This window comes from Cornus florida, unplaced genomic scaffold, assembly GCF_030987335.1.
Source record: "Cornus florida cultivar Cherokee Brave unplaced genomic scaffold, ASM3098733v1 CherokeeBrave_3.0.0_Hap2_Chr11, whole genome shotgun sequence".
Taxonomy (NCBI): domain Eukaryota; kingdom Viridiplantae; phylum Streptophyta; class Magnoliopsida; order Cornales; family Cornaceae; genus Cornus; species Cornus florida.
The window spans coordinates 137949963-137971382 of record NW_026775581.1 but is presented as its reverse complement, the minus strand read 5'-3'; the positions used below and the strand labels follow the sequence as shown (position 1 = coordinate 137971382).

Here is a 21420-nt window from a genome sequence, read left to right as displayed (position 1 = left end):
ACAAAAATGATCATTTAAATAATTAAATAACCATGGATCTTTATTAATTAACCCAATAAGGCTTCATACAAGCCCAAGACCACATCTTTTGGTCCAAATTTTCTTAAGCCCAAATCCAATTAATTTAAATAAACCAAATAATTAAATAAACAATTAAATTAAAAAACTGATTACACTAAGCACATAAGCAAAACAATAAATTACAACCAAGTCATACTATATCAATAAAATCAACACGCCAACAATTCAATCAATAATTAAGCGCACACACAATAATCATCATATCAATAATTCACGAAATATAAATAAAATAAAACAATTAATCGAAGCACTCAATAAAACAAATCAATTAAAAATTAAAATAAATGCAATTAATTCAAATTGAATCAAATAAATTATTTAAAAATAAAATAAAATAAATTAATTCTAATTAATAAATCCTTTAAAATATCGGGGTATTACATTCTTCCCCCCTAACAAAAGGAATTCCGTCCTCGAAATTCACGAATCCATGAAATGAAAACTTTAATTATTTAATTTCAAATTTCATTATTCCTTTTATCTGTGAGGAAATTAACCCATCCCTACATACTCATAATTAGCTGACACATCTCGTAATTAGCTAATTTCATATTTATATAATTGATAAATATAAGTACACACTAGAGACTCTCACTGGATTAAAGCAGTCTTAACCGGATAGTGGGTATCTCATGTAAAACGCACACAAAGGTGGTCACAAGTCCTCCTTCTACCAGGGCCCACACATCTTTAAATCCAGCTACCCATCTCAATCGGCAATATACGCCTCCATCCTAACTATATAAATATGTCAAAACAATTAAAACAAGCACATAGTACAAAAAAAAAAAAAAAAAAAAAAAAAAAAAAAAAAAAAAAAACCTCGCTGAAGGGAATCTATTAAATAAAAGTTTCATTAATAATTCTCCAAAATTTACAACTCGGGAATCCTATAATTTAAGGACCCCTTAACCAAAATCCATTATCTAGAAGTTCATTATTAAATACTAACATCAAATGAAATGATAATAATATCCTACTTTTAAATAAACTGAAAGAATGGATACGTCCTTCAACTGCGGATTCTCAACCTTTAGACTTGGAACTTCTTCTAATAACTTGAAAAATAAATCGCGGGTTAAACCTTACGAGTAAGCTCTCTCTACCAGGCCTCTGAAAACCAATAAAAAGATCATCTCTGACCAAAGCCAATCATAATAAAGTTTTTATCTTTAGTACACCATGATACACATATATATATAATTATATATACTACATTAGTCACATCAATTACTAGGTTCACTAAATTCAAAACTATTAAACAATGATTAAATTAACAATCATTCCTAGACCAATCCTCAATTCATATTTCTTTAAAAAAAAAAACTCTCTTGACCATAAATCCATTATAGACAATTATTTAATCATTTAAACAATTAATTATAATAAAAGGAAAATTATATTAAATTTCAAATCCCGATAATGATTTTTATTCACTAAATCACACAGCCAATATCTAGGCTTTGACAAATCATCCATGTCTCTCACAGCATTATTTTTTTTTGCTACATATAAAAGAATATATTAACCTTTAAACACTAGATTATTCTAATGTAATCCTAATCTAACAGATACACACAATAACCCTAGATAGAATTTTAATCATCTAGCATATAACAATTTAATTATGCTTTGCCAAATCAACCATGCCCTTATAAATATATTTAGTTCTATATTGGCAACTCAATTATGCCTCCTTAAGTATAATTATTTATATTTTGGCAATTCAACCATGCCTCCATAAGTATATTTATTCATACATTTAATTAGCAATTCATCCATACTTCCCATGTATGTGTTATATTCATACAAATATTTAGGTAATATTTTTAATCCTTTGGCAATTCATCCATGCCTACACTTTAACCATGAATCACTTTAAAATTAACAAAACGCTAAATCATACATAACCATCTCATGAATATTATATGCATAATTTAATAATCAACCCTTTTAAGATATACCAAATAAGAATGATAATATTAATCATCTTAAATGATATATATATATATATACATATATATATATATATACACACTTCCTTCCACAACAAATTACTAATTTATTATATTTACACAAATTAATGCTACTAAATATGTCAGAAATAGTTTCCCCTAAATACTCCATATCGGTTTAAATAGTTTTTCGACACTGTCTTACTAAAACGTAAATATCTCCTAGTATGATGGAAATCTGATAACGAAATTAGTACCATAGGAAAGAGAACAAAAAATCAATGAATTTGAGCTCAAGAATGACTCAATTTCGATTTAAGATGATTAAGTTATGACCGTTTTAATTTTATGTCACATTAGGCAAAATAATTGGCTGAGCTCAAATGCTACTGTGAGCGCACCCACACTGGATTAGCTCACTTGAACATGCACCCACACCAAATTAGCTCACTTGAGCTCACATGTATGCATCCACACCAGATCAAACTAACTATATTAAATAAATCCTATGGGCTAGACTAGTGGTTACACCAACTTATCATGCACCCGACCACACTGGATTACACACCAGTTGATCCTCCATTAACCTACGTTTCACAACAGCGTCTATTATATATCTATATATATATAATTTCCAACAAAATATATAGAAAAGTAAACCAAATAAATCCCTAAAAATACCACAAAATTTCAGAAAAATTTCAGAAAAATATAAAAACCCTAATTAATCCTCTTGGGTCAGAATTCCACCTATACATTGATTTTAAAATATATATACAACACCTATATATACAAATAAAATCCAATAATCCAAACTAAAAATTTATAATAATTCCTGCTTTTAAATAATCCTATCTAAACATGATTTAATCAAATAAATTAACTTAATACTTTTAAATAATCCGTTATAACTTTGATTTAAATTTATAATTTAATTAAACTTTGATACTCAAGGTGAAATCCTTATGGATTCTAAGAGGAAAGATAGAGAAAAACTCGCCTGAAGGTTTCAAAACGAAACCGACACTTCAAACTTTGATTATCTCTTCCAATCCAAACGTCCTCCTTCTCAGATCCGATCTCCTCCTTGTCAGCCTTTCTTCATCCTCTCTTTCTGCCTCCTTTATTTTTCTAACGTGTAAACTTTTAACCGTAAAGCCTTATGTATACATTTATACATATTAAAATCTAAATCCCATTCCAACTAGGACCTCCAATAGAATAATAATTTTTAAATAATATATATCTATAAATATATTATATATATATATATCTTTCCATAACAATTATTAATTAATTATATTTATATATAATTATATATATATTTATAATTAATACAAAAATGATCATTTAAATAATTAAATAACCATGGACCTTTATTAATTAACCCAATAAGGCTTCATACAAGCCCAAGACCACATCTTTTGGTCCAAATTTCCTTAAGCCCAAATCCAATTAATTTAAAAAATTAAATAATTAAATAAACACTTAAATTAAAAAACTGATTACACTAAGCACATAAATAAAACAATAAATTACAATAATTAATAATTCAATCAATAATTAAGCGCACACACAATAATCATCATATCAATAATTCACGAAATATAAATAAAATAAAACAATTAATCTAAGCACTTAATAAAACAAATCAATTAAAAATTAAAATAAACGCAATTAATTCAAATTGAATCAAATAAATTATTTAAAAATAAAATAAAAGTAATTAATTCTAATTAATGAATCCTTTAAAATATCGGGGTATTACATTAAGATCATTGTTTCGATCATCGCGGGAAAAGATCTCTAGGAATAAGTATCGTGGGATGAAAATGTAACTTTGTTAGTTACACCCCAATCTATTTGCTCCATTGACCATGGAAAACCTCCTTCGATAAACAGGGATAGCTTTGGATAAGTATCACCTCGATATATCATGTCGAAATGATTATCAATATAAAATTGTTTTATTATTGTCTGATGATCTTTAATCTTTCTTGAAATCTGTCTAAAAATATTAAAATTGAAGAGGTCTCTTGCTTTTTCAAGAAGACAAATTCTTTTGATTTTTTCAGAAATTGTACTCGGAAAATCATTTTCAACTAGTTTTGCTAGTTATAAAAACCAATCAATTTGGGATAGAGTAAAATCTTTTTCCAATCGATTGTCAAACATATTTGAATACAAAGTTGTTCGAGTTGTTCTGTCATTGTTGTTTGTCAAGGCTCTCTTCCATGGTCCAAATCCAAACCCAAATCCATTAACTTAAAATAAATTCAATCATAATAAATAATTAGACAACAAATAATTAACTTACAATCGCAAATGCATAAAAAATTACAGACACAAATACACTAACAATTAATGTCAAACAATTCACATTACAAACAGACTTTAATGTTTCTGATTTTTACTATTTTCCATTTTTTGTGATTTTTCTGATTTTTAGGGTATTTTCGTCTTGTCTCATTTTACGTGTCGGACATTGTAGGGTGTGCCGGGTGTGTTCCAGGGATGGTTGGAGCATTTCCTTGAGTTCAGGACTCTTGGAAATGCATTGGTTACCATTTTGACATTTTTTCATTTTTCGGACAGGGTCCTAGGTGAGACCCGTTACCGGGATTGTTGTGTACCGCGTTTGTGTTTTGAGTTCATTGCATTTCCCCCATTTTTATTTAATGCATTTTATGTGGTGACATATTTATTTGTGGTTGTTATTTGGTTAATATATGTATATGTATATCTTAGTGGAAGTTGATTTTTATTAACCGTGGGACCCGTCATTTGTGTCAATCATTACAAATGACCATATTTGGTCATTACGAGACCAATTGTTCTTCTTTCTCTCTCGCAGCAAGCTTTCTCTCTCTTTACATAAACTTTCTCTCTCTAAAATCAAACACTTTAAGCTCCAAATTCACCATATTTCACTTGGATTTCAACTTTGCCATATAATGGCAAAGTTGACAAGCTCGTTATGAGTTTCGTTTTGATCGGAGCAATTTTTAGTTTAGAGTACCTTTGGGAATTTTAAAATTGGGCTGAAATTGGGATTTTCTTCATCTAGTGAGGTAGGGATGTTCTAATTCACAAGTTCTTTGGCTTTGGTGAATTTCCCCTTTTTAATTTGATTATAAGCATGCTTAATTTGATTATTTTTCCTATTGCCTTAAGGGTTTGTGTATAACTATGCTCTATGTGACTATGTGGTTAAAAATGCATGATACTTGGAATGATCTGATGAAGTATGCTAAATTGAAATCAATGTTTGCATTGTATGTGTATGAAAAATGCTGAAATTTCAAGTTATGTCAAGTCATGAAATATACCTATTATGTTAGATTGCCTGTTTTGTGTTGTTGTGGTGGTTATTGTGCAGTCGTTGTTGTTGCCATATTTTCCCCTATGGCATGATCCCTTACTTCCTTATACTATGTTTTGTTTGGATTCACGGGGTCATTAAGAGGTGTTTCTTAGACACCTCCAACTGAGCCGTTGTGCTCACCCCTTCTTTATCATTTTCAGGGTTCTAGAAGCGGCGGAGTGGATGAGACACCTTCACATGCTTATACGTAGTTGGAAGTTTATATTTTGAAATTTATGTACCCAAATTCAATGTAAATGAACTTATCCCAATATATAATGATGTAATTTGATCTTGCCTTGATGTATAGATGTTGTTTTATCATTATACATATGTTTATGGATGTATTGGGGTAGGTTTAACCATTTTAGAAGTCACAAGTGAAGCCATAAGGTTGCCAAATTGTTTAGGCACTTAAACAGTGAGAAACTTGCATTTCTGGACCATTTCGGTTTTTTTCTTTGAAATCATTCTGGAAGACAAATTGTTGGTCCTAAGTTACCTTAAGGAACGTTTGCCTTTTAATGTCCAAAAGTAATGCTTAGCCTTGGACATTACAATGATTCAGCCTCGAAGGCGAGCCCTTGCGATTAACCAATAGTACCAGACATAGTCGTTATCCAGTGAATCAGGGCCATGTTGTATTCGGAAGAAAAGTCGGTAATGACAAATAATTGTGGTGGACCGATGGCGATAGTAGGTGTGATACCCCTCGGAATTCCGATTATATCCCTTCCAAAACTAGGGGTATTACAGTAGGTTGCAGCGGGTGGCCAAAGAACGAAAGGTCAAGAGTCTAGTTGGATCAATTAAGCAAAAGCCTGCAAAAGAAACGTGATAGAGTGGGAAAGTCAAAAGTGGGAAAGAGAAGAGAGAGAAAGAAAGAAAAAAAGAAAAAAAAAGAGAGAGAAAGAGAAGAATCTGGAATCTGCTGCCTCCTCCAATAAAACCACTACCCAGGTCAGTAATTTCATTTAAGTTTTTTTTCTCCTCCTCATTTTCTCTTCAACTCTTTTCTCTCTCATCTGTTTTTTTTTTTTTTTCTCTGGCTCTTTTTTTTTTTTTTTTTTTTTTTTTCTTTCTTGGTTTTTTTTTTTTCTTCTTTCTGGGTTTCTGTTTTTCTTCCTTCTTTTTCTTCATGTAAGGGCTTTGTTTAGGGGCTCGACTACTCCTTTCTCTGTCTTCTCTTTGGCCAAACTAGCTTTCAAATTTTTTTTTTTTTTTCCCTTTCATCTACTCCAGTAATCCTCTGCTTTTTTTTTTCCTCCTCCTTTTCTCTTATCTTCTATTCTCTTATCTTCTCCTTCCTCTTCTCTCTCTCATCTGGTTTATTTTATTTTTTTTAATTTTTTTTTGGGTCTCTGTAATTTTTTTTTCCCTCTTATTTCTGAGTCTTCTCTCTGGCCTTCATCTACTCCTCTGTTTTTTCTTTATTTTCTTCATCTACTTTATTTCTTTATTATTATTATTATTATTATTATTTCAATCTATGTCTCTCATTTTTTTCTGATCTCTATCTCTCATTTTTTTTCTCCTTTCTTGGCTTCTTCTTTTGAATGCAATTTGTTGAAATTTCCTGCATGTTGTTTGCTGGAATTTGCTAGATTATTTAAATTTTGAATGTTTGTTTCTGAATGCTATTTGCTGAATTGCCTGAATGCTTGTTTGCTGAATTTAACTTGGTCCATTGACTCCATTCTATTTCTCATTGTAAATAGATAGGAAAAAATGTCAAAGGATCCAGGTTGAAAATATTGTCACTTGCAAAACCCACAAGATAGGAATGCAACAACATGTAATTTTTGTGAAAAATTTATGAAATGAGTTATTTATAGGGCCTATAGAAATGTACAAGCATGTAAAAAGTGCCCTGAACATGTGAAAGAAGATATTAGAGAATACATGAGCAAAAAGAAAGAAGAAAAGGAACACACAAATTTGTTGCCTGATTTTGATGACATGGATGATCAAGATGAGGATGATGTAACAATCATTGATGTTAAGGGTAAAAGAGTGGCAAGCGGAACTGGAAGCAATAATATTCAATCAAAAAAGCAAAAGCAGAAAGGTCCTATTGATTTGTACTTCACCCCTCCTCCGGAAGTAGTTGTGGAAAATAGAAAAAATGACAAGAGTAAGCAAACAACAATTGATAATGCTTGCAAGAAAGAACTTAGAAACCGAGCATGTCAACGGTTTGCAAGATGGATGTATGATACTGGGATATCATTCAATGCCCCTAATTATAATAGTTTTGCACTAGTTGTTGAAGCTATTGGCCAACATAGTCCAGGAATGAAACCTCCTTCTTATCATGAAGTGAGGGTTCCCCTCTTTAAGAAAGAACTGGTGCATACAGACAATTTAATGCGGGATTATAGAGAGGAATGGGCAAAATTCGGGTGCACAATTATGGTAGATGGATGGGAGGATAAAAGACATAGGGGTTTGATTAATTTTCTGGTGAATTATCCTAAAGGGACAATGTTCATTCAATCTGTTGATACTTCCTCTTATTCAAAGACCGGTGAAAAAATGTTTGATTTACTTAACAAGTTCGTGCAACAAATTGGAACATTAAATGTGATTCAAGTAGTCACTGATAGTGCCTCTTCTAATGTTGTGGCAAGTATAAATATTAATATGTACTTGATGTGGAAATTTTAGGTTTATTGTTTCTAACCTTCTATTAATCCATCTTTTCTTTCTTTACAATAGGGAGAATGTTGGAAGGAAGGCACCAACATTTGTATTAGTCACCTTGTGCTGCACATTGTGTGGATCTGATGTTGGAAGACATTGCTAAGATCACAAATATAATGAGGACCATAAAGAGAGCTATATAATGTTAAATGGTTATATTTATAACCGTTCGGGTTTGTTGAACATGATGAGGCGTTATACTGGACATAAAGAGTTGCTTAAACCTACAACGACTCGATTTGCCACTTCATTTATCACGTTATCAAGCATCTATGATCAAAAGGATTGCTTGAGGAAGATGTTCACTTCACAAGAATGGATCTCCAGTAAATGGGCGAAAGAGATAGAAAGGAAAAATGTAACACAGATTGTGTTGATGCCTACATTTTGGACAAGCATTGTGTACTCTCTCAAAGTAGCAAGCCCTCTTGTTCGTGTACTTAAATTGGTTGATGGTGAGAGAAGGCCTCCAATGGGATATATTTATGAGGCTATGGAAAGGGCTAAATGTAATACCCCAAATTTTAAAAAGGATATTCCTGGTATTTAATGGTATTTTATTTATTATTTAAGTGCATTTTATTTGATTATGTGTCATTATTTTTTTATTAGGTGCTTAATTGTTTTCTTTTGTGGTGATTTAATTTATTTAAATGATATTTATTTTTAGTTATTTGATTGGAATTACTTGTTAGTGTTAATTATTTAATTGGCATTAATGGTTTAAGTGTAATTGGTTTAGTTATTTGATTGGAATTACTTGTTAGTGTTTTAATTATTTAATTGGCATAAATGGTTTAAGTGTAATTGGTTTAATTATTCTATGTGTGTCTTATTTTATGTGTGTCTTATTTGGTTTAATTGGGTTTACTAATTATTATTTTGTTCAATTAGATTATTTGTTAAGTATTTAATGGTGAATAGGGTAATTAGGTAAATACATCTAACTAGGGTTTTAATTACAGTATAAATTAGGGTTTTATATTATAGCCGTCGTAGGTTTCTACGTTAATTGGATGGGCCGGTTAGGATTGTGAGTTGGACTTAAATGAACCTAGGGTTTAGGAAAACTCTATAAGTATAAGGTAGACGTCTGTGTAGGGTTTTTTTAAACAAAGTACACGTTTTGTGGAAGTGGAGAAGGAAAAACGCAGTTTTTCACATTCTGCCAAGGTTTGATCAAAGCTCCGATTCCGCTTCGTCCGTGGTCCGATCGAGCTGAATTTTGGAGGAGAGGTTCATGACTTAGTGACGCACAATCTGAACGGTCGAGATCAGAGTTTGACCTCGGGAACAGTAATTCGTACTCGTGAACAGTAACTGGGTCGCACAGGTTTTTTCCATTCTGCCTAGATTTCATCAAACATCCGATCCCGCTTCGTCCGTGGTCCGATCGAGCTGAAATTTGGAGGATAGGTTCATGACTTAGTGTCGCACAATCTGAACGGTGAAGATCAGATTTTGAGTTCGGAAATAGTATTTCGTACCCGTGAACAGTAACCGGGTTTTGGAACTCGCCGGGATTTTTTAAGAAGACGACGTTGAAACTTTGAACAAAAGTTTCTGAGGCAAGATTCTATCCTTACTCTTTTCCTTAGGCTTCATACTCTTTACACTCTTAAATGATTCCAGGATTAATGAAGATTAAACCAAACTAAAATGATATCTGTTTTGCTATGAAACTGGTAGTTACAGTAGTGTTGTATGCTTGTTCAACCTAGACTAAGCATGTTTGTGGATGCATTGTGGTTCTGTAATTCACGTTTTTCCTTACCACTACTAGTATAAATTATTGGAAGGATGGGTCTTGATGATAGCTATCTTAACTTCTGTTATAGCAACTGTTGGAACTTAAATACTAGGAGGATTTGAGTTTAACACTAGATCGGTTTTGTGGAACACTATAATTTGAGCATGTCTACATACATACTGTGAATATTGTTTTGATGCTTACATTATCACAGTTAGTATCAACTGTGGAGGTTAGGATTTTGTGATACATACCCTACATATCTGTATGTCATTTGTAAGGTGTTAAATGGAAGTTTTAATTAATTCTGTCTTTATATCAGACTAAAGGGAACAACTTAAATTGGGCATGTATATGTTGTTGTTGTGACCCTGTGTAACAACCCACTCTACCACATGGTATGATATTGTCCGCTTTGGGCCTGAGCCCGCACGGTTTTGCTCTTGGGCTTCACCCCAAAAGGCCTCATACCAATTGGAGGTGACACACTTACATATAAGTACTTTACCTTTCCTCTACCCAGGCGATGTGGGACTGTGCACCCGTAGCTCGCCAGTGTGGTAGCCTGACAGTGTCTCTCGCACCCGCCCACGGCACACCCGCCCACAGGGTCATCACAATCACCCCCCCTTTGGGGCCTAACGTCCTCGTTGGCCACACTTCCGGCTGGGTCAGGCTCTGATACCATTTGTAACGACCTGCTCCACCACATGGTATGATATTGTCCGCTTTGGGCCTGAGCCCGCACGGTTTTGCTCTTGGGCTTCACCCCAAAAGGCCTCATACCAATTGGAGGTGACACACTTACATATAAGTACTTCACCTTTCCTCTACCCAGGCGATGTGGGACTGTGCACCCGTAGCTCGCCAGTGTGGTAGCCTGACAGTGTCTCTCGCACCCGCCCACGGCACACCCGCCCACAGGGTCATCACACCCTGTTTATCAATGCTTATTTTATCACTGCTAACATTGAATGTTGGATGTTGAAATTTAGTTGATATATACTTGATTTATTGGTATTATTGACTACTGGAGGATTGGAAAGTAGGCACCGGTATGGGACCGTGGCATACTAAGGATGGGTTTGGTTTTTAAAACAATACCATTACCCACCTACTTGGAATAAGGATGGGATTAACTAAAAGTTAAGTCCCGTGGATTTTTATTGTCATGGCAACTACTTGTTGAGCGGCAATACCAGGGATTTTGGATGGATTTTATATATGTACTGTTATGGTGCCTCGGTATGAGCTTGAGCCTCAGGACCGATGGCTAGGGAGCGTATATGCATCGGGATGTGTAGCTGGCTACGATGGTTGGAGGTGTACCCTATTTAGGTATAGGTACATATGCCCACTTCGTGTGCGTTTTAGCATGTTACCTCTATTCAGGTTGAGACCGGCCTGTAGTCCAGTGAGAGTCCTTTAGTGTGACTATATATATATTTACGGACTATTAGCTATTGTTGAATTCTTTAGGATGTACATGCGTATCGGGCCTCTGTTTGGATTGTAGTAGTATAGAATTTGCGCGTGGGCCTGACCCACTTCTATTTTTCAGATACACGACAGTTCCAGGCTTAGACGTGTTCGTGCTGAGCAGAGGTCTCTATTCATTCTTCCGACGATGTAGGGCTCTCTCTATAGTTTTATTTCTGGACGTTTATTACAGTTGTTCTATCTTCCGTTTAGATGTTTAATAGGGGTCCACTAGAGATGGATTCCCAAGTTGTAAACTGATGGAGTTTTGGAGTTTGGGTTTGATGAATTTTAATAATTATAATATTTTGCGGATTCTATTTTTAGTTCCTTCCAGCTTTAATTTCATTTCTTAATTTATTTTGTATTCCGTGTTCATTATAAAATATTAATTGTTTAATATTCCCTCGAGTTTGGGCCTGGGCCTGATCAATCCGTGTCTCGGATCCGAGGAGTATCACACTAAAGAAGCGAATACTAAAGCTTTTGGTGGGAATGAGGAGAAGTATAAGGACATCTTTAAGATCATTGATATAAGGTGGAATATCCAACTCCATCGCCCTTTGCATGCAGTTGGGCATTTCTTTAACCCAGAATATTTTTATAGCAAACCAAATATTGAGCAAGATGAAGAGGTGATGGATGGTTTATATCAATGCATAGAAAGACTGGTTCCAACAACTGAAGTGCAAGATAAAATTTCTTTGGAGCTGAGTAGATATATGAAAACTGGTGGTCTATTTGGCTCATCAATTGCTGTTAGACAAATAAAGTCAAGGGCACCAGGTAAACAACTCAATTAATCATTTTTTAGTATATTTGAATTTTAATTTTGTTAATTTTTTACTAATAATATGTAAATAACAGCCGATTGGTGGTTCGCATATGGTTCTACAACTCCTAATTTGCAAAAGTTTGCTATTAAAGTGCTTAGCCTCACATGTAGCGCATCTGGGTGTGAACGAAATTGGAGTGTATTTGAACATGTAAGTTTGTAGTTTTAGTAATTCAATGATAAAAAATTAGATTATAAACAGTTATACACTTATACTTATTAATTATTTGAATTAATGCAGCTTCATAGCAAGAAGAGGAACTGGCTAACTCAATATCGATTGAATGACTTGGTTTTCATCAAGTGTAATAGAGCACTAAAATGACGATATGACATGCGTGATAGGATCGATCCCATCCTTTTAAATGATATAGATGATAACAATGAGTGGTTGGTTGGAGTAATGGATGAAGATGTAGATGCCAAAAATGAGTTGGTGTTTGAAGACGACTCTTTGACATGGGGTGCAGTTGTTAGAGCTACTGGGGCTGGAGAGTCCAACCATAATTTAAGATCAAGATTAGCTCCAAGGGCAACAAAGAGGATAACACCTTCATGCTCGTCTTCACTACGAATCATAGATGATGACGAGGCAAACTCTGAGGAGATAGAAGAGGAAGAAGATGATGAGGGTTACAAATCTTTTAATGGGGACGATGATGAGACTATGTTGTTTGGTGAAGATGATGATATTTAGGTCCCTTAAGATTGTTTGGTAACTTTGGTTTTAGGAGTCCTTGTCAAAACTCAAAACTGAAAGTCTGAAACTAATATTTTTGTTGTAATATATGGTTAAATGGTTTATGTTTTGCTTCTTTTGAATCTTTCTTATGAATAAATAGCTTTATTAGTTTAATTGTTCTATTTTACTGGTTGCTTTATTGGTTTAATTGTGATATATTTAAACTAATTTAGTGTTTTAATTATTGGATGTTCATTGTTTAATTGTATTATATTTGCTAAGAATTATTGTTTTAAAATTTTACTTATGTGCCTCACATCACTCAGGCTTGAGCCTCGCGCCTAGGCTCCAAGGGACCTCTAGCGCCTCGGTGCACCTTGGGTTTTTAATAACTATACTTGCGACATAGGTTCAAATGACTATTATGACTTATTTTGACCTATTATGACTTATTTAGAGTCATGTCATTTATTTCCATGCATTAGTGATTGTTTTACCCTTGGACGTTCTCGGGTTCGGGTAAGGACCCGGTTAGCGATTCGGATCTCTGGGTTCAGGTCGTTACACAGACTAACAAAGAAATACACATACTAGATAAACAATTAAATATCCAATTATATTAAATCACACTCTATCAATTTAGCAAATAATTTAAATAAATAATTAGCCAAATAAATCAATTAAAATAATTAAATAAACCTCTGGAAATTAGGGATATTACAATTTCTTTCTTCAAAAGAATACTACATTAATCCAAAATAATACATGTTCGTTCATACACATCCCAAAATACATGTCCATTGCTACACATAGCATACAAAATAAATGAAATCCCCAACCAAGCTAAGGGTGAGAGGGCTCCTCTAGGACAACGCCCTTACTTGAAAAGATGAAATCAACATGTGTGGATAATTTAAATTACTCCGTAAGAAATGCATTATGGAAATAAACTAGGTTTCATTATTCTTACAAATGTAGCATATGCTAAACAAGTATGGGACATTCCTCCTAATGTCTAATTCAATGATAATTCTAAAGAAACATCTTAGAACTAGCAATTGAATTAAATATGACAATTCCATTCGAGGGTATACCAACACAAGAAAATACTATGAAACCAAAATGCACCAAGTTACAACTACACATGGATGTCAACTTGGAAAATAAGATCTGAAATCACATAAAGGGATAACTTGGACACACTCACACCCCCGGTCATACCTACTGCATGAACTGATAAAATAGTTATTCTCGGTCTACTAAACCGCAGGGAACAAACCTAATGGCCGTTATAAAGTTGGGGAAACCCGAGTTTCGCCCACTAGCGCTAAGCCCTAACATTCTCAGAGTAACAAAAGGTCACAAGTGTCTCCCAAAAATCATAAATCAAATCCCGCAACATATCACATACATAATGATGAAATAAAGCACTTCACAAATGCATATAACCTTCACTGCTCAAGCAACACATGTCCGAGAATCCTAAATACTATTATGGCATTTATTTCGATACAAATGACATCAAACATGATAGTCTAAGATTATAGTTAGCACAAATATCACAAGTGAAGCATTCTATCAATATAACCCATATGAAGTGACCAAATTGATTGTATATCCATGTATTCAAAATAGAACTAGTACTATTATCAAAATGAGCACAACAATGTAATTAAACTTAACTATTAACGTCATATAAGCAAAATACATGAAGTCACATACAAGTAAATTATGATTTCTCCAACCATCATCATCCATATATATGTCATGTAAGTATCTAAATCAAAGAGCTAATCAATGGCATGCTTAAAATCATCATTTAGGAGCTAGGTTATCAAGAATCATGCATAAAAAACACTCACAACTCACAATATACATGCATAACACAAACCACACCTCAAAACACAGGAAAGGACTGGGTTAAAGCCACACTACACCCCCTACCTCAAGCTAGGAGCAAACCCTAGATACTCCAAGAAGAAACGAGCTCCGAATTCAAAAATAATAGACGAGTTTCGTGGCCCTAAGTGTCTTCTTGATTTCTCCCTTCTATGGCATAGTCAAGAAGACCAATGGAAGGGAGGGAAATGAAGCTTTAGGTTATATGAAAATGGTGAAAATCGTGTGTATGGGAGAAAGAAGAAGATGAAGTTTAGGGAAGGAGAAAGAGAGAGATGGAGATATTTAGTATCTCTACACACCTACACTAGCACTACCTCTCTTTCACATACACACACACATCCATCCCTACACATGTCACGCATCCAACCCCACACTTATCACACATCCAACCCCTTGGGTCCTATCAACTTTCTCAAATCGCTTAAAAACCCCAAATGAAAATAACTCAAAAGATAAAGCCGTAAATGCCCCAAAATATTATATGTATGATAACCATATCCCTAGTGAAATAAAAGATGAGTGTCGGAAACTATTCCCGAACACTTGACCCAACTCGGCCCATATAACCCGAACAATGCAATAAAATAAATATGACAAGAAAAATAAAAAGGGAACGGTACTTACAATTAAGGTTAATCCTATTCATTCTCAGCACAGTTCTGTCCTTTCAGCAATTTATGCTACAAATTCAATTAATGAAAGAATGAATCTATGGTAGTATCTACTGAATCAGTCTCAAAATGTCAATGGTGCATAGCTTACCATTGGTGACTAGAATGTTGTGAAGGCTCACGTTGATAAGGTTGGGGGAAAGTCTTTTCCTCAGTCTATTTTGAATGAATTCAATTTGGTTAATGATTCTTGTGATTTATTTGAGGTTCCTATGGTGAATGAAAATTGGATTTGGACAAATAAACAGTTTTTGTGTAGAAGAATTTGTGCCAACATGGAAAGGGGCATGGTCAATCCTAATTGGTTGGACATATTCCCCAATAACAAAGTTATGTTATTTTGTTCTTCCTTCTCTGATCACTATGGTCTAGTGTTTTCTTCCTCCATAAATTGTAGTGCTGGCCCAAAACCTTTCAAGTTTTTGAAAGTTTGGTGCTTGATGGATGAGGTTGAGCAGTTTTGTGTGTTTTGTTTGGAGTCAACATCTAGCATTAAATCTTATACACAACCTGCAGAAGGAATTAAGACAAGCAAAAGAGGCTGTGAAAGCTTGGAATAACTCAAAATCTCACATTCCAAAAGCTTGCTATCGAGATTAGTCCCGTTGTCCATGATGATTAACCTGGGTACGCCAAAGCAACAAATAATGTTACTCCAGATAAAGCATCTTACATGAGTTTGGGTTACACTAGAATACGGCTCTGCCTCCACCCATTTGGTAAAGTAGTCTGTTGCTAGCAGAACGTATTTGTTCTGCGACCTAGCGGTTGGCAGAGGGCTAACCACATCCATCCCCCACTACGTGAAAGGCCATGGTTTGGCCATTACGTGCAGGTCCTCAGGTGGTTGGTGGATCAACGGTCTGAACCTCTGGCACTTATCGCATCTTCGAGAGAATTCTTCTGCATCTCGCGACATGTTCGGCCAGAAATATCCTTGTGTCATTGCTTTATGAGCTAGAGATCTTCATCCTGAATGATTGCCACACACACCCTCATGGATGGTGCGCAAGATCTCTCTAGCTTCTGTGGGAGTAGCACACTTCAAGTATAGTCCTGAGAAAGATCGTCTGTACAACTGATTATGAACGATAGCATACTTTACAACATTTGACCTAATCTTCCTTGCTTCCTCTTTCCTCTCGGGTAGCACACCATCCCTTATGAAAATCAGAATTGGGTCAATACAGCTCGGCTCATATGGTATGACATTGACTTGCCGAGGGCCCGAGCCGGATGGTTCCCCAAAAATGGATGGCTGAGACAACATATCAACTGGTATTACTCTAGCCAATGTCTCTCCAGAACTTGATGCACTACAAGCCAATTAATTGGCATCTTCATTATATTCCCTAGGCAATTGAACGAACTTAATCTGATCGAAGTGTTTGGCCTCACGCAGAACGGCAGATCGGTATGCCTCCATTATTTCATCTATGGTTCCATACTCTCCATTCACCTACCGAATGATCAGTTGTGCATCACTAAAAACAACTAGGCTTTTGATCTTTAATTCTTTAGCCAGCTTGAGTCCAGCCAGTAATGCTTCGTACTCGGCCTCATTGTTGGTTGCACTGAATTCAAGTCTTATCGCTTGACTCAACGTAGTTCCCTCTAGCGTTTGCAATTTGATCCTAATTACTGCCCCCATTTGATTAGAAGAACCATCCACAAAGAGCTTCCATGAAGAGCCTCCAAGATCGTTGTCTATGTCTTCTGCGTCACATTCTAGCAGGAAATCAGCTACTGCTTGCCCTTTGATGGCTGTTCTGGGTGCATATGTTATGTCAAATGAGCTCAATTCAATGGCCCACTTTGTCATTCTTCCTGACAAATCTGGCTTATACAGGATCACCCTTATAGGAAAAGTGCTCAGAACTACGATTGGATGGGATTCAAAATAATGCCTGAGTTTCCGTTTCGCATTAACCAATGACAAGATTACTCGCTCGACCTTTGAATACCTTTTTTTTCTGGGTCAGCTATTGTTTTGCTGACGTAGAACACTGGGAACTCCTTTCCTTCTGCACAGCGCACCAGAACGCACTCGTCGCTATGCTGGATACACCAAGGTACATAAAAGAGCTTTTCACTCGATTCGGGGGCAGTCAAGATTGGAGGGTTTCATATGTACTCCTTCAGACTGGTCAACACCTGCCGTTGTTCATCCCTCCAGGCTAGCCTTCCATGGCCTTTTATTGTATCGAAGAATGGTTTGCAGCGGTTCGACAACTTAAAATGAATCGACTCAACGCAGCTATTCGGCCTGTGAGCGCCTGTACTACTTTGATTGTTTTGGGTTCTGCATTTCTGATCAGAGCGTCTGTTTGAGCTGGGCTCACTTCAATTCTCGGTTGTTGACCACGTGCCCCAGAAACTGCCCAGAACCCACGCCGAACGAGCACTTGCTTGGATTAAGCTTCATTCCATATTTCTTGAACACCCTGAACACATCTTTCAAGTGTTCCAAGTGGTCATTCTTCTTCTTACTTTTTACCACCATGTCATCAATATATGCCTCCACGGTCTTTCCCATCTGGTCTTTAAAAATCTTGTTAACCAGCCTTTGATAAGTAGCTCCGGCATTTTTTAGTCCGAACGGCATAACTTTGTAACAGTAAGTTCCCTGCTTGGTGACAAAAGAAGTTTTCCCTTCATCATTCGGGTCCATAGGAATTTGGTTGTAGCCTGAGTAGGCATCCAAGAAGGTCAACCGCTCGTATCCAGTGGTGGCATCCATCATTTGATCAATTTTTGGCAATGGGAAGCTATCCTTCGGGCAAACTTTGTTCAGATTAGTGAAGTCAATACACGCTCTCCATTTCCCATTCTTCTTTTGCACCACAACAACATTGGAGAGCCAAGACAGGTACTGAACTTCTCTAACGAACCCTAAATCTAGCAGACGATCAATCTCTTCAGCTATGATTTGGTTGCGCTCTGGGGCGAACCTTCTCTACTTCTGCTTTACAGGCTTGGCGTTTGGGTCTACATTAAGGGAATGACAGGATACGGAAGGGCTTATTCCTGGTATGTCTGAATGGCTCAAAGCGAACACATTTGTGTTCTGAGTTAGGAAATTAATTAACCCTTGTTTCTCCCCCTTTACAAGTGTGGATCCCAATCGTGTAGTTCGGTCTGGCTTCTCATGATCGATCTGCACGTCAACAAGAGATTCTTCGGTCAGGGCTGAAAGTTACTCCTCTCCATTTTGGTTCGGTGGAGGCTTCTGTAATTACTATCTTGGGCTAGCAGACGGGATGGGTGTTTTTCCCTTTCCAGCAGACTTCAAGGTTAAAGAATAACACTCATTTGCCACGACCTGATCTCCATGAATATCAATCACTCTGTTTCCATCTGGGCCTAAACACCTCATCACTTGATGCAGAGTTGATGGAACACCTTGGACCCTGTGTATCCACCCTCTTCCCATCAAAAGGTTGTAAGATGGATGGATTTCAACGACCACAAAGCTCTCTGTCAGAACTCTTTCAACAGCCTGTACTGTCAATTCCACCATACCAATGGGCTCCACCCATTTCCCATTGAACCCCAGTAACGGATTTCCTGTGGGTTTGAGCTTTTCTGGCCTGATCTCGAGCCGGTCAAACGTTACTTTAGGTATGACATTTGCACTGCTCCTTGGATCTATCAGAACTTTCCGTACCAGGCACTCTGCAACCATCAAACTGACGACTAGCGGATCTTCATGAGGGGTCTGAACACGCAGCAGGTCTGTTTTGTCAAAATTTATTTGTGCGGATGTACTTTGTTGGTGCAGAGCATGCACGCTGCCTATTCTCCTCTTCATTTGCGCTTGGCAGAGACGTGTCCTGAGCAGCTCTTCTGACTCCGCTGTTTTGTTCAGGTTGGCCATGAATTGCATTAATAATCAGAACGGGCTGAGTGCTATGGTAATTTGACTTCTGATTTTTCTTGACTTGCTTTGCCGGTCGGCTCTACTCCTGTGCTGGCCCTTGAATATAAACTCTCCCCTTGCAATCAGCATCTCTACCTGCCTCCTTAAGTTTCTGCATTCATTAGTCTGATGACCAAAGTCATTATGGAAAACACAATGTTTAGATTGATCTCTTTGCTTGAGAGGTTGCTTAATTGGTAATGGAGGGCGAAACTTATCTTTGTTCTCCTGATAGAGCCTTGCCAAAGTGACTTTGAGTAGAGTAACCAACTCCTCCTCTCTGGGCCTCTTCTCTGCCTTCCAGGAGGTCTGACGCTGTGGTGGAACTTGTTTTTACCGGATCTTGGTTTTGGACTTTTCTTCTGTTGAAATAATCGACGTCTTCCATGCATTAGCTACTTCTTCTTCCTCCAAATGCACGAAACCGTCAGCTCTCTCGTTCAGCTCGTCCATGGTCTTCGGCGTATCCACCACCAGGCTTGTGTGGAACGTCGTCCCTCGGTTCATCGCAAGTTTCAACGCTTGCACCGCCGTGGATGGATGACATTCCATTACCATGCTCTTAACGAGGTTGAACCTGGTGAGGAAAGCTTGGAGTCGTTCGTCTTCGTGCTGCTTCGTTGTAAAGAGGCTTGAAACATCTTTGGCTGGGCGCTTATTTCCATAATACTGGCTTATGAATTTGTCACATAAGTCTTGGAAGCCTGCGATTGAACCTTGAGTCAGATTCTTGAACCAATTGAAGGCTGGCCCATCCAAACTCGTAGGGGAGCACTTGCACATCAAATAATCATCATTTGTGTTCAGAGCCATTTTCAACCGAATGTGGTAAATGTGATCGATCGGGTGAGTTGTTCCATCAAACAGAATGAAAACTGGCATGTAAAACTTCTTCGGATTCGGAGCGTTCAGGATCTCATCAGTGAACGGAGATGCAACCGTTTTCGCTGATGAACAGAGTGCTTCATTCTCCCTTGAAAACCGTGGTGGAATCCTCTGATCCGCGGACTTCCTTTCTGAACTCCTGTAATCATACGTTGCCATTGAAGGCCGGTGAACTCTCTCTGCCACGGTGACGCAGCTCCATGATGGCCAAACTCTATAGTCTCATCAAAACCTCAATCTTCCCTGACTTGGATCAAACGCTGCAGCTTCTTCTCGCATGATCCGCTCACGATGCGGATCTAGGTGGATAGATCCCTCTTGATTCTCCATCTGATGGACATTTGGAGGTAAATCGCCTGGCAAGATATCCTCGCGATAAGGATCCACGCGATTGTTTCGCTTCGGATCTCCTTGAGAAACATCGTTGAACTGCAAAACTTCCTCCCCTGCCGGAGGTGGTCGTGGAATGACCAGAGCCTCTCGATGCTTCATTCTAGCCCGCAATTCTGCATTATCTTTTCTCAGGACCTCTATCATGCTCATCAACCCATCGAGCTTCGATTGCTGGCCATTCTCCAGTGGATTTGAGCTCTCTCATCCAATCATCATTCCTGATCGAAGTAGAGTTATTAACCGCAATGTGTGATCAGATTTGAGCTTCGCTAATGCGAATGCACTAGATCTACACTCGAATCAACTGAATTCCGATCTTGATTGACCGGATCTGAACCGCTCCAGCAGCGAGCTGGTCCAATACAATAATCTAAACAAATCTCAACCGTATTAATCAACTAAACAAACACAGATCAGGACTGCGTAGATCAGACGTTAGTCTCTCGGAATCAACTGGAATCAAGACTCTGCAGGATGAATCACAATCTCGCTGATCTGAATTCAGCTTTCAGAAATCCAGCTCTTCCTCTCTGGACTAGCTTTGATCAACTCCGCCTTTATCGAACACAGATCAACCTTCATCGATTCCCACAGACGGCGCCATTGAAGATGCAAGAAATTTTCCCTCTGAAATTAGAAAGAACAATTCTACACTTCAAAGATTTTCCAACCCCTTTTCCCTCTATTTTTAGCCTATTTATAGGCTGCTACGGACCTTCTGGATACTTTCTAACTAATTTCATGCGTCGGGCTGCTTTTTTGGGCTTTTCTTTCTTTATGGGCTCAATTCTTTTAGCCCAA

The 21420-nt window shown here is 36.8% G+C and overlaps 3 protein-coding genes across 3 annotated transcripts; 1 reads left to right on the top strand and 2 right to left on the bottom strand.

Moving 5' to 3' along the window:
- Nucleotides 1–8287: 8287 nt before the first annotated feature.
- LOC132282251 (uncharacterized) lies at nucleotides 8288–12492 on the top strand. Its single transcript, XM_059783858.1, has 4 exons — nucleotides 8288–8612; nucleotides 11906–12118; nucleotides 12200–12318; nucleotides 12409–12492. Exons 1-4 carry the CDS (start codon nucleotides 8288–8290, stop codon nucleotides 12490–12492), a joined length of 741 nt encoding a protein of 246 aa, XP_059639841.1.
- Nucleotides 12493–18660: 6168 nt separating this feature from the next.
- Nucleotides 18661–19299, bottom strand: LOC132282250 (uncharacterized). Its single transcript, XM_059783857.1, has one exon. It carries the CDS (start codon nucleotides 19297–19299, stop codon nucleotides 18661–18663), a length of 639 nt encoding a protein of 212 aa, XP_059639840.1.
- A 375-nt stretch (nucleotides 19300–19674) lies between these two features.
- On the bottom strand, nucleotides 19675–20385 carry LOC132282249 (uncharacterized). Its single transcript, XM_059783856.1, has one exon. It carries the CDS (start codon nucleotides 20383–20385, stop codon nucleotides 19675–19677), a length of 711 nt encoding a protein of 236 aa, XP_059639839.1.
- Between the last annotated feature and the right edge of the window lie 1035 nt (nucleotides 20386–21420).